The sequence below is a fragment of the Stigmatopora nigra genome, chromosome 11 (assembly GCF_051989575.1).
Source record: "Stigmatopora nigra isolate UIUO_SnigA chromosome 11, RoL_Snig_1.1, whole genome shotgun sequence".
Lineage (NCBI taxonomy): Eukaryota > Metazoa > Chordata > Actinopteri > Syngnathiformes > Syngnathidae > Stigmatopora > Stigmatopora nigra.
This window is the reverse complement of record NC_135518.1, coordinates 10,831,839-10,848,000: the sequence shown is the minus strand read 5'-3', so window position 1 is coordinate 10,848,000 and position 16,162 is coordinate 10,831,839. Positions and strand designations below refer to the sequence as shown.

The 16,162-nt window shown below is 42.1% G+C and overlaps 1 protein-coding gene across 1 annotated transcript; it reads right to left on the bottom strand.

The window, feature by feature from the left end:
- Positions 1 to 962: 962 nt before the first annotated feature.
- Positions 963 to 15,855, bottom strand: map3k13 (mitogen-activated protein kinase kinase kinase 13). Its single transcript, XM_077728048.1, has 15 exons — positions 15,750 to 15,855; positions 12,539 to 12,613; positions 6,279 to 6,973; positions 5,406 to 5,589; positions 5,142 to 5,333; positions 4,455 to 4,613; positions 4,226 to 4,384; positions 4,029 to 4,137; positions 3,824 to 3,933; positions 3,450 to 3,566; positions 3,197 to 3,340; positions 2,326 to 3,070; positions 2,182 to 2,252; positions 1,749 to 2,040; positions 963 to 1,631 (listed from the first exon to the last, which is right to left on the bottom strand). The coding sequence occupies exons 3-15, from the start codon at positions 6,910 to 6,912 to the stop codon at positions 1,533 to 1,535; spliced, it is 3,015 nt and encodes a 1,004-aa protein (XP_077584174.1). The 5' UTR covers positions 6,913 to 6,973; positions 12,539 to 12,613; positions 15,750 to 15,855; the 3' UTR covers positions 963 to 1,532.
- Positions 15,856 to 16,162: the final 307 nt, after the last annotated feature.

Below are 16,162 nucleotides of genomic sequence, written 5' to 3'. Positions count from 1 at the left end.
TTAATGATTAGTGAAGAGGCCTTTGGGAATTGGATAAAATGTCACAATGTGTTGCATTGGAGGAATTTAAATTTCAGGTCAAACTAGTTTCACTTGAAATGTCAAGTTTTGATGGAAAACCTAAAAAGAAAAGTTAAATCATATTTGCAGTCAATCAGGATTAAACACATTGTTGTTGACTACATACTATGTTGATTACTAAATTATTGTTAGTTATGTTTGTTGGTATTTGTGCATTTTATGGCAAAGCTTTAAATTTCATTATACTTGATTTGCAATTCATCACATTTTAAGTTAAATTCACTCTAAAATTTAAGTATGGCCCACATTCTATCTAATGCAGGTTATTAGCTGCTATTTGAGGAAATGGGAAAAAAAGCAATGGTTGTTAGAACAGGGTTTTAAGAGTGATTGGTCCGGTCCAGTTTGTCAAACAATCCTGAGATGTGACTTGAAAGCGTAAATGTCAAATGATGATTTTGTGTGCTCTGACTCACTGATAGCATCACTTGCTTCATGGTGGAAGAAGAAGAAGAAGGATATGCTATTAGTTTTGTCCATTTCAGCTATTCTCTTCAGTTCCATCTTGCCATTGCGGTCACATGCATACTGGGCCTGTTCACACACTGATGAGTAAGTAGTAAGACATAAGGGAGTCTGGCTATGAGGCAGGTTGGTCATGCTGGTGTTTATAATGCTAGATTTGTAAGACGGGGGATCTTGTAAACTCATAGGAAAGCCAGTTGAAGATGTAGAAGGTAGAAGTGGGGAACTAAATCAGCGCACCCAATCATTGTGCCGTGGAAGATATTGAATATGTTGGAAAAAAATGACTTCATTTGTTGGCTGCAAACAACCAATTTTGACTGAGAGGGACAAATGAATGAATTTTTTGGGGGTGTATAATATGTATCTTGGCTCAAAAAAGATTGGGAGACACTGCATTAGAGATTTTTGGGGGATTTTGTCATGTAAACAAATAAAATGAAGAGTGACGGCAGCCAGATAAAAGCAGAGAGATCCACATCTGGGTCACCTGAGAGATTATGATGATGTAACTCATCACCACTCGCTGTCAGCATTCAAAACAACCATGATTCCACACGTCCTTTTCACTCTTCCCACGTGTGTCTTGATCACAGTATCACTCTCACCACCCCAGAACAGTTAAAATGTGCGTAAATTTCAAAAACAGCTCTTCATAAGAGTCTTTTTCTTCACTCAAGAGATCCTGAATAGTCCTTCAGAATTCAAAAATAAATCATGAACGTTACTCTGCCTAATATACATACATCTTCATTCTAAAAAGGGAATCCCTGCCATGAGTTGCATGGGTTGCTGTGCTAAACGAAGAAATGAAGGCCAGGGGGAAAAAGGGGGGAGGTCCTAGGAGAGAGAGAGATTGCTATATATTTTTTGACATCATTGTCCTCTTATTGCTGTATTTTCTGCAGGACCCATTGAGACGCTAATGTTTCAGGCAACAAGAGAAGAAGAAGAGAGAAAAAAAAGATAAATGCCTGGTAGTTCATTCACCACGAAGATGGGGCTGCTTTGTTGTTTCGGATTGTGGCATCTGAGCACTCGGCGTCGGATGAGTCGCAGTCCGAGTCCCCAAACTGGAGAGGATTCTACAGAGGGAAACAGATTTTTTTTTTTTGTGTAATGAAAGCTAACAATAAAATGAAAACACCATACTAATAGTGGCATTTATCAGCTGTCTAAAAATGTCATTTCAAACATCATACCTCGTAGCTGTGCTCATCCGAGCACAGTTTTCCCAAAGAGATTTGGGTTTTGACCCTGCGGACAGCACACTCCTTGTCAGACAAGCCGTCCGACTGGGTGGATATATCGATGGGGATGTCCGGGGTGTGCGACAGCAGCTCATCAAGATGTTCCTCCTGACTGGCGCTAAGCCTCTCCAGCGGTCCGCTGTGGGAGTGGTCGCTGGTGTTCCCTTCTTCGCCGTCAGACACGGACAGGTTCTCTGAGCTGAACGTGGAGTACGATTGGAAGCTGCTCATGCAGCGATGAGGTCTGCCAGGATGGATATTGAAAGGAGAGTTGTTGAAAATAAAATGTCTTTTATGCTCGCATATCAGTTGACCTGCAAAAAGAACCTAACTCTGCACTAACTACAGCACCATCCACACCAATAATTATTAATTGTCTTATTACCTTTGTCTCCTTGGAAACTCCACTTCACTATCAACCTCTCCTTCTTCCTCTTCTGAGGACTCATCTCCGCCCTGGTAGAGATAAAAATCATAGTGTCATCGCAAATTTCCTCTAATTATCGTAATCAAATCAATGGTAGCTCACCTTCCTCAGAGGTCTGAGTGTGTGAGGAAGTGCGCTAGGATGGGAGTGTTTATTATGGAAAGGCTCTTGTCCCTGAGCCTCTGGTTTCTTCAAGGCCTCCCCACTTGATCCAGAATGGTTGTCTGGAGCTCTCAAGGTGGACTGGCTGCCTTCTTGACTACTTTGCAGTGACAAAATGGGCAACTCTGGTTGGCTAGATGCAGGAGTGACCTCCTGACAGTGAAGGCATCCGGCGAGGGGGTGAGTCTGGCAGCTGGGACAACTGGGACCGGTGCTCGGGAGGGGATTGGAACCCGTGGATGACGTCCGCTGACGTGTGTTTGCATCCATCGCCGTGGAGATGAGGTCGGGACTGGATCCGGAAACGAGTCTTTGCAGGTGATCGGTCTGAGGGCTACGCAGGGCGGCGGCGGGGCCAAAGTAACGCAGGTTATTGGCACAGTTTACGACAGCCTCTTCACGGCCCTTCAATGGGAGTTGGGGTCCGGGTGGAGGAAGGGGCAGGTGGTGATGAAGGTGGTGAGGTTGCTCCTGGAGAGATCGGGTATCATCGAGTACCCCGCTAGATTTCAGGACCCCGAGGAACTCGCTATGGCTTCCTTTACTATTGGCGCGGCGGTGGCGAGGCTTGCTTCGGTAGCGGGTTTTTCCCGGGGGCGTGGACACCTTTGGGCTGGCGGATAGCGGTGAGGGGGAGGGGAGAGGGTCCGCACTAGAGATGCCGTCGGAACGAAGTAAGTCGGGCCTGGAAGAAATGCACACACACAACACTGTGCTATTAAAAATGCTTTTGCAAATATTGGCTACTATAACTACTAATATTATTTCTACATAAAAGATTTTGTTGTCCTTTTAAAGGTGAGATGCTGACCTTTTAACAGTGGGCATTCCAGGTTTGTGAGAAATGCTCCCTTTTTTCTTGATCAGCTTTTCAACAGCATTGGACCGAACGATGGGTCTAACCAGGTGACGTTTGTAAGTACCAGGGTACTTCTTTTCCACAGCTTGCTCTCTTCTGTGATTAAAATATAAATACTGTTACTGTACTCAATATCCAAGAGCAAATATAGTAATAATATTATACAAGGAAGCCTGCTACTGAGATAAGAAGCTTTATTACTTACTTCATGAGGTCTTTCTCTCGAACCTCCAGTTGCAGCATGATAGCACTGAGCTCCATGTATAGGTTGTTGGCTCTCTCCAGCTTCCTCTCGTAGTGTTCCCGGATGTCCAGTGCATGCCTAAGAGCAGTGAAAACACCCACAAAAAAAATCAAATCTTAAACTATCTACACTATCTGCATTGGCATGTCAAAACCAATTAAATAACAAATTACTGCTAATACATTACTAGTGGCCGACAAGTGAAAACATTGACATTTCAATGGTTACTGCGATTGTGATAAACAGTTCATTTTTGGAGCAAATCTGTTTTGTCTACTAAGACCAATGAATGTGTTAAATTGTCTCTTGTTATGCAAGTGGTGATTAGCCAGCACCTGAGTTCATCCCGCCTTCGTCGGATCAGCTCTTCATCCAGTCGGTGAATGCACGTGCCTTCACTTTTGATTTTCTCAAAGTGTTTCTTGACTTCTTCACGCCATTCAGCCTAAATTTTGAAAGAATGGGTAAAATTATTATTTAAAAAACAAATCACAAACCCCAGTCTGACTAATTTTAGTGCCTCTTTGAAAATAAACAGACCTGAGACTTGAAATAGGTCTCCTGAGGAGCTCCCAGAACATCAGCCGAGGCAATGTCGAGGTGCAGGAGGATCTGACGGAATGACGGTCTATTTCGAGGTTTACCTTGCCTAGGAAAGAAATATTGTTATTTTGTGAGCTTTTAAATCAAAAAGTTGACCTACATATATATTTTTTTTAAAACAAGCAACTGCAAACCATGTTTGTTTCATGAGGATTTTAAATCCATCCGGGCAGGTGGATGGCACGGGGAGGTGAAGACTATTACTGCCGACGCCCCAAATGATAGCGGAAGAGTCGACATCTTTGTAGGGGATTTCTCCAGTCAGCAGTTCCCATAAAACCACTCCAAATGACCTGGAATAATACACAATGGGATTTTTACAACCAAAAACATCCAAAAATGTCTAAATCAGGCAGAACTTACCAGATGTCCACTTTTTCAGACACGGGTTCATTTCGAATGACTTCCGGGGCCATCCAAGCAACCGTGCCGGCAAAGGACATCTTTGTACTTTTGTCGCTGAGCTCTTTTGATGTGCCAAAGTCAGATATCTTCACAGAATCATTGTGGGTGACTAAAACACTTTGCATAACAAAGAGAAAGAAGGGAAGTTTAAAAATCCAGACTTGAGCTCCAAAGTTTGTTAGCAGTGTGTGATAACGATGTATCTATAGTATATATATATTACTCATGACTATGCAAGAGATAGACAATTTTCTATAAAAAGCTTCAAAACACGAGTATGTAAAAGCATATCGTAGCATTTTGCATGTGTCCAATTAATCAAATGAGAATGACCTTTCTAGAAAACTCATGCTGAAATCTCTCTGCAGTCTAATAGCATTTGGAAAAGCTGCGGCACGCCAATATTGATTAAAAGACACGGAGGATGCGGATGTTGTGCACAGGATGTTCAGGGTGGTCGACTTCACTCACATGAAGGCCACACCATTATTAACAACCGGAGGGTTAATGTCACATGACTTAGAACTAGTCGGCTGAATAGCAGCAGTGGATAATATAGTACGAGTCAACTAAAAATATAAAGAGATGGAAGGAGTAAGAACCCTTCAGGCTTTACAATATGGTCATGAAATGTGATCATCTTACTTGGGAGATTTAAGATCCCTGTGGATGATCTTGTGCAGGTGAAGGTAGTTCATTCCACTGGCGATGCCCGAGGCCCAGTCCACCAATAGCCTGGGGGTGACTTTCCGTCCAGCCCTCAGTACTTCATAAAGCTGACCTTGAGCGCAGTACTCCATGATGATGCAGTAACAAGGTGCCTGAGTGCATACCCCCCTAGATGAAATGGAGGAAATATATGAGAAAAGAAGCAGCATGTCCAAAAACAAACAAAAAGTGGAGACTTACTTGAAGCTGATGATGTTGGGATGCTTAAGTTTTCGCAGGTGCTTGATGTCCGTCTCCTTCTGCTCGCGTACCTTTTTTATCGCCACTTCCTCAGAACGGAACTTCCCCAGAAAGACGGCTCCCTGAGCACCGCTACCCAACCACTGCAACTCTGAGATTTCCTCAAATGGAACCTCCCACATATCTGTAAAGAGAAATAGAAATTTAAATGCAGTGGAGTAGAAACAAATATAAAACCATAAGATCTAAGTAAAATAGATATAAAATATGAATCACACCTGCCAAAAACAATTGATTTCATAATGACTAATCAGGATTTATTTTTGTGACGAGTCAACAATTTGGTTTATGCACAATTTGCATTATTTAATGCTTATATTACAAATGTAGCTGCATTTTTATTTTTATTCCACACTGCTCAGAGGGAGGGCTCCAGATCTCACTCACTTAAAAAAATGGCTACTCTTCCATTAGTCTTGGACAGGTCATAATAAAATCTGGTAAGAAAATTCTAGGGATGTACATGCATTGATCTTTTGTCTGCAAGTGCAGTCTTCCTGTGTGCTTGGTCATCTATACTCATCAATACCAGTAAATTTACAGGGGAGGGGGGTGAACAACAGTATGAGGTCAACAATGTTCCGAAAATAATTATGAAAACGTTTTCAACTGATTAGAATAATCATGGCAGTCCTCATATGAACCGAGTTAAACAACTAAAATAATCTGGTATGCCAACTACAAGACTCAAGCCCATTCCATCTGACTGCTCTGGCACACTGTTGGCCCTCAGCACGGTGAGTCTACCTTCCTTCTGACCTTAATTCAAACAGACAAATATCACAACTTTATGAAAAGCTGCCATAAGCTCACCTTGTTGTTGTAGCTTGTATTCTGTGGAGTAGGTTTTCCCTATAATGTTCCAAACCGGCCGTAGACAGCCAAAGAGTCCTTCCAGAAATCCCCCAGATCCAGGCCCAGCTCTTTGGAATTGTAGTTTGATATCATCCGGATTATGCGGGTGTTCTTGTCTCTCCTCGCCACTACGGTCCGTATTACAGTCCCTGTCTCCTTTCTGGTCCTCCATTCCACTTCCACATCCCCCATGTTCACAAGAGGCCGGTGAGACCAGTTCTTCGTTCTCTTGCAGTTGAAGGACACTGTTTTCAAAATGTCCGCCCTCACTTCGCGTAGAGTCTATACTCAAGGGCGCGTTGAGGGGACTCAAACCCCCTAGTGCCGTCTCCTCGTCGTGGCCCGGCGGCGCTAGAAGCTGTGGGGGTACGAGCAGGTGCGTGGGCGGAGCCAGGTCCGTAATGATCTGAGGAGGAGGGGGTGGAGGGGATGGGGGATGCTGAGTTTGAGAATTTGCCATGTTTGATTTCTTTGTGGAGTCCCCGACGACAGTGAATTTGAGTTCCTCCTTGAGCTTGCCCACTAGCATACTGGGGCAAGAAGTCCATGAGAGAACTTCAGGGGAACTTCCCATGATGTCATGCATGAACATGGGCTAGGTAGACCTGGTGAGGAGGAGTCTTAATACATGGCCTCACCATTATTTCCGTAACCTAAGGGTTAAAAAAACACACAAAGAGCATGTTAAACATTTAAAATCCTTTCAATACTTTAAAAAAAGAATTGGATTAGGATGAGATTAATATAATGAATTGGCTGCCACTGATTGAGTGAGATATTTAATTGTCAAATTGAAAAAAATGATTAAAAACTGCATATTTATGAGTTTACTTAATATTTACTTTAATAAAATTAAAAGGAAATAAGATCAAATTGACTCTTATCATTATATTTCTATTTTTAAATATTCTAATATGAAGAAAATCTCTATATAAAAAATAAACAGCAGTATTTCTAAACTATATAGGGTGCTAGCAATCCAGGCCAGTGGTCAAATTACAAACAAACACTAACTAGGCTTTAAATCAAGAGAGGACTATATCACACTGGCTAAAAATAGTCCCATTTCTGGGAAAATTCCGGCAAACAGTTGGGAATAAACCGATGGCACACACCAACCGTCGGGGCTTTGCGATGGTGCTTGTCGAATGTTATATCAGTAGAGCGGGGATTAAAACTGTTGCGGTGTATTAGGGAAGCTCAGAGCCAAACATCTGGCATGCATGGACCGAGGTCCAAGCAGGGAATGGTGTACATCGTTAGCTGCGGCAGCTACCTTCCTTGCATTTCTACATTTAATCATTCTAGAGACACCTCGAAATATTATTCTAGTTGTGTGACTGAAACTCTGTTCAATACAAGACAATTTCTCAAAATTACAATGTAATATAGGCCAATGTCTAGAAATATGGGGGGAAAAAAATTGGGAGAAGGTGGAAATGCATCAAATGAAGTACTCAAAGCAGAACATTTATGGCTTTAAAAATGGAAATTTTCCTGTATATTAACAAATGTAAAAACACCTATCACAGTTCCTAATAGAAATTTTACTATATTAGGAAAAATACACACAACAACAGAATTCCTTCCCAAGAAAAACAACATCATTTAAGATAAACTTTCTTTTTAACAACCTAATGAAAAATTAAGAATAATTTGTGGAAATGACGGCCACAAGTTAGCCAATTAATTTCAATGCAATGAACACTTGTTATGTTTAGTTCCAACTCTAAAACAGAGGACAAATAAGTGTCCTGCTCAAGGCTATGGGGGACAACAGAGATGTTCAAATGAAGCACAGTCCTCCCCGGAGCATAGACATGAGGCTTGTGAGACAAAAGAGAATCTGCTCATTCTGCCACTGCACTGTAGACTTGTTGTTTCGATGTTTATTGGATCGCCGGCACTGTATCTTTGTGCCTTGAACTCCTGGAGGGTAACCTGAGTGCTGTGAGAGTCTAGCGCCTGCCAAGAGCTCATCTATAATGCAGGCCTGACTCAAAGCAGGTTACCGAGAGTGCAGGAGGGAAGGAGAGAATGCTCTCTCGGGTATCCAATAAATCCATCCATTCCGATACAGAGATCATCGAGCCGTGCTAGGAGAAGTACAAGCTGAAATTCCACCCTACCAAGAACTGGCTCAGACGGGACACCATCGCAGGATATGGTCAGAGTTGGAAGGAACTCATGCCAAGACTGATGGCGCCTCACATGTTAAACCCTCTGACCCAATTTAAAGCCAAAGGCTTGAATAATGACTGTGAAGCCTCGAGTCGATTCATTCATTTTACCAGTTCATGCAATCTGGAACCAGCACTTACATTTGACAAAATAGGGATCTAATCTTTAAGTACTAAAAGGAAGACCTTTATTGACATTGAATCGCATAAACAATGTCTGTCCCTGTTTTTAAAAGGTTTAAATTACACGAAAAACGATATATTTTCTAAAACGTTGAACGGATTGTCCTTGTGATCTATGAAAGAAAAACTGGGGGTGGAATAAAAACGGCAAGAGTGGAATAGTGAAAACGGATGATCCTGTAATCCCTTCAAAGGAAGCCTTGTACAGAAGATACACACTTCAGTCTACAGCTTTAATATTACACAAATGTAGAATTTTAATTTGAGTGGATCAAACCTTGTGGTGGTTTTGAGAGACTAGATTTGCACAAAAACCAGAGACCTGCCTGAAGAACCAATAATGAGACTTTTCATAGTGTGACAGGAGAAGAAGCACTCATTCACAGCACATTGAACTTTGATTCAACCGTAGCATTTCCACCTCCATAAAGAAACCCAGCATCGTCATCTGTGTCTCCATCACTGTGCCGCTAATTAACGGGAGAACCCGCTGCGTCCCAGGGGGGATCCTTCCTTTGCAGACAGCTGCGTGGCCAACAAAGAACCAATTTAGATGTATCTCACTTCATCATTAACACGATGCCATTTTGACACTATCAGAGCCAATGTAAAAAAATAATGGCTGCTATTGACAGGGCCTAAATTTTGAATCTATTTGGACAGGGAGGAATAGCAGTAATCATATAGTATATATAATTTAAATAAATTTTAGAATTTAAAGAATTAGGAAAGAACCACTGATCTGGTTTTGATCCCAATTGATTTATACTGGGGAAAACACCCACATGAACTGTAATCTGAATATGTGTTGTCCATATAAATTTATGACTTATGAGTTCATGAACTGAAGTGAGTTTGTGTTGGCAAACAGATAATGATGCAAGCACCAAGTGAAATTGCAACCTGGATTTCCCAATAATTTGTGCAGTAAACAAAATAAAAACCCTTTCTAACAACCTCAGCCATATAGATTTCCCAATTACTGTTTTATCTTTACTTTAACTTTAGCACAAAAATAGGCAGTGTGTTTTCACACTTTAGTGACTTAAAGGCAATCAATCCAAGGGTGTACGCAAGCACAGGGCTACTTAGTCTCCATTTTTCCTCATGACCCTGAACATAATAAGTGGTTGGTGAAATGGATGGATGGACAAACACAAAGCGACAGAAATGGGAGAGAGAGAAAGTCTCAAAGGCAAAGCAGATTAGGCAGACAGAAAAGCATGAAGGGCGCCCAGAGATATGATGGCAAATTCTAGCTTGGAAGCCATAGAGAAAATAGTCTGAAAACAGAAGTAGAGGACCAGAAAATTGCAATGGCTGCTTGCGGCAAGATACAATAGCGACCCGGCTCTGATTGGAAAGACGACCAGGAGCGACAACAAAGGACACAAGAGGAGCCGGCACCATGCGAAGCGTCTGCCCTGCACGGCCAGGAGACAGCTAGCGCACACATTGGACACTGAGACCAGAGCAGCTGCTGCCACAACAATTCCCCTTGTGCTCTTTAACTAGGCACAGACAGACTGGCCCGCTCACAACAAGGACGGAAAAACATGTACCAAATTGATATGGAGACAAATATGCTCCTTGGACTGACACCGTTTTGAGGGGGATGACTGAAGCAACCGCAGCAGAAAACCAGAAATAAATATGCATTAGTGCTTCTATTAGATGCTGCTGGGTTTATTTTATCATAATTGTGTATGAAATAATAATTGTGGCAGGATGAAATAAGATGCTCTGCATTTCCAAATACTTTAAGATCAATGGAACGTGTAGTAAAAGTAGAAAAATATATAAGTCATGGTAGTAGTAGTAGTAGTTTACATGTTTTTGACTTTTAATGCCATCAATGGTAGTGAAAGATGAAAATTTACTGCAATGTTGAATTAAAATGACTTGAAATGTTAGGACTGGGCCAAATTGTTCAGAGGGAAAAAGTAATGCAGCGATTTTAAGTCATTTTCTACTGTCCATAGTTGGAGCAATACATATTTATAGACCAAAATGAAATGGTAATGTATTTAAAGGTTGAGTTTGATGGCATTACTGAATTTGGTAGACTGGACTCCTTAGCCCTTTATGTAAAATAAACCACATTACTGTAACATGCTGTTGTAATCCTAATTTAAATTTTTCACTGTTTGCCATGTGTCCAGATTCAGTAACCGTGAACTAAGAGGCTTTTTTGCAAGGTGACTGGTGTTTTATGTAGTTGCATTTTTTACCTCAAGCAAGTCAATAGTTTTTATTGGAAGAATGCGAGGTGCCTAGGTAACGATGTTTATTTAATGTGTGTTGTGTAGGCAATTGTTAACCACAAATACTGCAGATACAAGTCTTTATAAATTACAGTCGAATCAAGCTGATTCAGTCAGTCTTGCGTAGCACTACAAGGAGCACACGCAGCACATTTTGGTTTGGATGGACTACACACTGCATTGATCACCACTGAATCACATTGCACAATTGGTATCAGTCCACAATGACAAATACGAACCCCAACCACAATTCTGCTGCTAATGGTATCCCTTCTAAACCTTCATACACTAAGCCAAACAACCTCATAGGTGTAAATGTTTAGTAGGGAAAGAACATCATTATGATGGCTCCTCTCAAACCCGGCTGCCGGCTACACATCCAGCGCAGTTACATAAACACGCTTAGTATCAGAGGACAAGGGTGGGCGCTACTGTTCCTGTTACCAAGCAGGAGGGAAATAAAGGAGAGGGATTAAGTCGCAGGAGGGGGGTCAAAGTTCCACCATGAACGGATTGAAGGCACGTGCTAGAAGGTTAAAGCTTCTAAAAAGACAGTACTTTATTGTCTTCTAAAGTATTCTATTGCAGTTTGTTAACTGGAGACACATTTTGGTCTTTCCTCCATCTCTACCTGTCCTTCAGAGGACGCAGAGTCGTACTGCATCACAAAGCAGCAGCGGCAACTCCGCCACAGAGCCCAAAATAGCTCCCGCGTGCACGTACCGGCGCACCACTGCATAGCACGCACGCTCCTGCGCCAACAGCTGATTCACACACAAACACAGGCATATGAAAACAGACAAAACACAGACCAGAAAAACACTAAGTTTGAGCTACTCACACTGAAGAGAGATTGAATTCATTATTCTTGGGGAAAAATCAAGGCAAGGGATGGAAGAACGTGGCGGTCCGGATGGTGAAAAGGCAGGAGAATGAGAGAAATAGTCTGGAGAAGGCGAGCCATACGCTGGAAAATGACAGGGATCCCGGTAAGACACGGACTGTGAGTGGGCGGGCGACGGCGTCAACCGGCCCGTTCACGTCACACTTTTCATGAATGGAGTCGGCTGACGCAGAGAGCGCGACGCTCACAACCCGGAGGAGGAGGGGGGGGGGGGGGGGGGGCTTTCTGGACCGACTCAAAAGAGGAGGAGCAAAGATGAAGAGAGGAGAGAGGATGAAGGGGGAGGCGGATGTGACCAGCTGGGAAGAGCAGGTTGGGCTGCGGTGGTGGTGGTGGCGGTGGCGGTGGCTCGATAAGTAGGACAGAGCTGCTTTTTGTGAGGGTTTTATTTTTTTTTTTCTTTCCAGCACGACAAAATCCCTTTAGAAAACAAATCACGAATCAATTGCGCCTGCAATGCCTATTGTATTACCAGCCCCTACACTTCAGAATTAAATACTGTACTAGTCCATATTGCACACTGCCACAATATTTAAACAATTACACTTCATTCAGAAGATTTCCAAGAACATCTTATTTGAAAAGATGACAACCAACCCTTTAATGTGGATAGTTATTGCACAATTTCATTGACAGCCCGAAAAAATGTGACAACCAACCCCAATCCCTTCTATACTGCAGACTGACCTGTGAGAGACTTTGCAGACATTTCAGTGCTCGGCCATTACACCCTCTGTGCTTCACTTGTGTCTTGACTCCCACCTAAACACACACACACACACACACACACACACACACAAAGCAAAAGTGAAATGATTCAAACACTTAAAGTTTTGACACGCCGTGCCATACGTGGGTGTACAAAAAAAATAAGAATGACCGCAGAGGAGGTTGCCATTTATGAAAGCGTGACATCAGCTCAAAGCTTGAGTCACCGCTATAACTGCAGAGTAGAAGAGGCACGATTCAATGGTGGTGCACAACCACTTCAAAAGGAGACTGAATAAAATGGGAGGAGATTGTGATTAAAAGGAGTGACCCTGCAAACAGATGCTACACCTTGTAGTCCAGTTACAGGCTTAAAACTCTGGGGAAGAGCAGATTTAAGCAGAAAAGGGAGAGTGTGTGGGTGGTTGTGTTTTATCCGTCTGTCTGTCTGTCTCCAATCTCGGCCTTCAATGTGCACCCTACCAGGGGGGAGCCCTCGGGCGGGGCTCTGATATCCCGGGGTGAAGATAAAGAAATCCTCTAAATGGTGAGAAATGGCAGCCAGGATGAATTTATGCACAGATGGCTGAGGGTGATGTCCAAATGGGGCAACCCTACTCCAAAGTGGAGATGAATTAACACACAAATCGGACTAAATATCAGTTAGATCAGTGCTTGGAAATTAAAATCTCTTGAATTATATAGACAGGAACACAGCAAGTCTACAAAATCAATGTTCCTTTTTTTTAGAATCTAGCAATAAATTATTCAATCAGAAAGTGTTTTGCTTTGTTTATAAATCGGGGGAGAGATAAATACTATATTTTGAACAGAGGTTATTGCTGCTGCAATATATCAAATGTCTATGTCTCTCTATCGCAATGAAACAACATGATTTAGTACCAGTGCTGCCAGTTAAACAAGTCAGGTTAGAAGGTATTATTGGATTCTGATTAGTTTCTGATTCAACAAAAAAAGTCCACAGGCATTTGAAATCATGACATTTGCCAAATGGCCAAAACTATCTATTGGAAAGTTAATCCTTAACACTGGTTGGCTTTTCTCTTATTGATGTCGGGGACACAAGAGCCGTCAGTGCGGCTGTTGCGCCGCTGGTGAAATAGTAATGGGTGTGTATAACGGGCCAGCGCCGGTATGGTTTACATCTCCTTTTGCACTTATGTTGTAACTGCCGACTGTCATTCTGTGTTGAAAAACACAAACCGACATGAGATTCTTAACAATTTGCATTGAAGGGAAATTACGTAAAAGGGAATTTTCTAAGGCGGGATTCTATCCAATACAAAACGCTCACCTGAACATATTAAATAGGTTGTATTATCCTCCATTATTATACATGCAGTCCATATACTACAACAAACAGCAATTGTGAGTTGTAGCGCCAAGAGGCTGGAGTGGCCTGTGTGACGAGTTTGCGCGCTCCGATTCTCCACTCGTGTGTATTAATATGCTCCCCATGAGGCACTCCAGGCTGTGTTAATTATAGAAGTCAGGCTGGCAGACACATCACAAGAGCGCAATATATTCAAAGCAACGTGCCCTTGCATAAATACAGCAGACGTAGGCATGCGTACATCAAGACTGGAGTGCTCATGCTCTAACACAACTGTGTAAACAGCTGTAACGACAATAAGGGGATTGGGGAGAGTGTATTTAGTCACAATTTAGAACGGAACATGCATCAAGGTTGTCTAAATACCTTCTATATTTTTTCCATTATATATATTTTTTAATAGGGGAATCAGTAAATATTCTATTTTTTTTAATCAGTCATCATCCAATCTCTCACATTTTATTTAAAAAAAAAAAAAACAGTGGATGAGTGGTTAGTTTGTCAGCCTCACAGTTTTGAGATCGAGGGTTCAATCCCAGGTTTGGACTTTACTGTGTGGAGTTTGTGGGTTTTCTCCGAGTACTCCGGTTTCCTCCCACATCCCCAAAAAATGCACACTAGGCTGGTTGAAGTCCCTAAATTGCTCCATTTGGCTAATTGTGACCACTGACCTGTAATTGCACCAGTGAGGGATAAGCCAAGGCCTTTTGCGACACACGTAAACACTTGCTCAGCAACACACAGGCTCGCATTCGGTGGACAGAATCCAGCAGTCACTACACACATTAGCTGCTGACTGCGAACATACGCTGAAAATGGCAAACAGTCAACGCGGGAAGTGTTTATGATATGACAATGGCAGAGAGGAAAGTTGGATGAGCTGATGTCAGGCGGCAGATTGCAAATTATGATGTTTAATGACTATATTAGTGAAATAGAGCAGAAATGAAGTAGAAATGTCCGATCAATCTGATTTTTTTCAAGATATAGTTTTCCTGATACCGGTCCGGTGCCAAATTGATGCCCTTTTTTTCATACATAAGTCTTTACCGCTTCTCTTAACAAGTTAACAGTTTGGTTTTCCATTGCAAAACGTATGATGTTGGGATGTTGAGCGCTTCAATATTTTGATCCTGCCTGCAGTACCATTTTTGGCCTCCAACCTTACATATTGCTCCTTTAAAACAAAAAGAATCACAATCATGCATCTGTTATTTTTTTGTTCAAATTACACATGCATTCCTATAATGACGGGTATCCCGTTGATATATTGCATGGAAGATTTCATTTCATAATATATATTGAAAATAAAACTAAATATGGCATCACAAGCTGCATAACTAAAGGGCGTTATCCAGCATTTTAGCAGTGAAAATACTATAAACCCAGGCAAAATATACACAATGCATGACTGTAACAACCTCCCATTTCTATTCTGTTAGTCAAAACAAATGCCGAAAAGGTTAAATTATTATATGGGCTTTAACGTGGACGCACTCGGTTACATAATGATGGCGACAATGAACTCTAACCCTTTAATTCTCCTATCCCTTCACCAACGACGCCTTATCGGCCGATTTTGAGTGCAAACCACACAAAAGGGGCAAAGATCTGCGCATTTAAGACTAGAAAAACAAACATCAGAGTATTCCAAACAGTAAATGTCAGGTCCCTGAAGGCAACATCGGCTAATTGACAACTGCCCAGGCGCAGCACTTTTGTGTCCTCGTGTCCAAAGTACCAGACGATCGATCGTAAAACAACAACGTTAAAATGTCAACGTTTATCGTGTTCAAAATTCAAGATTCGTGCATATAAAGGAGTTCTTTTCGTTACCTTTTGTCGCCGTATAAGCTCTGTCGATGGGCGCGGGATGTCAGCGAGCTCTTGTGTGTCGAGCTCAGGCCACGGTTTAACTGTCCAATCAGATGAGCCGCCTCTGTTTGTAGCGTCACTTCCGGACTCCCCACACTGTGCACCTGTAAATAAACCCAGTCATTACGGCTGTTGAAAGATCGACTATACAGTGAAGAAGGCTTCCTCCATCAAAAAAATGTGGACTTTTTTTGTTTCAATCATGTATTGTTTTTTTCCCTTTTACTTTTAGTTGAACGATATGTATATACATACTAATTGTGTGCCATTGGCAGAAATAGACACCTGGATGAAAAGCACCACCGATTCTTTTCACAAAAGGGTCGCGGGTGGTGCTGGAGCCGATTCCAGCTTGGGGAGACACACTGAATCAG

Bases quoted from the DNA above. Each gene is read 5' to 3' on its own strand.
- map3k13 (XM_077728048.1), bottom strand. From the start codon at position 6,912: ATGTTCATGCATGACATCATGGGAAGTTCCCCTGAAGTTCTCTCATGG. The intron at 5,590-6,278 runs GTGAGCTTATGG...TTCTCTTTACAG, and splicing joins ATACAAGCTACAACAACAAG to ATATGTGGGAGGTTCCATTT. The intron at 5,334-5,405 runs GTAAGTCTCCAC...CATTTCATCTAG, and splicing joins CCCAACATCATCAGCTTCAA to GGGGGTATGCACTCAGGCAC.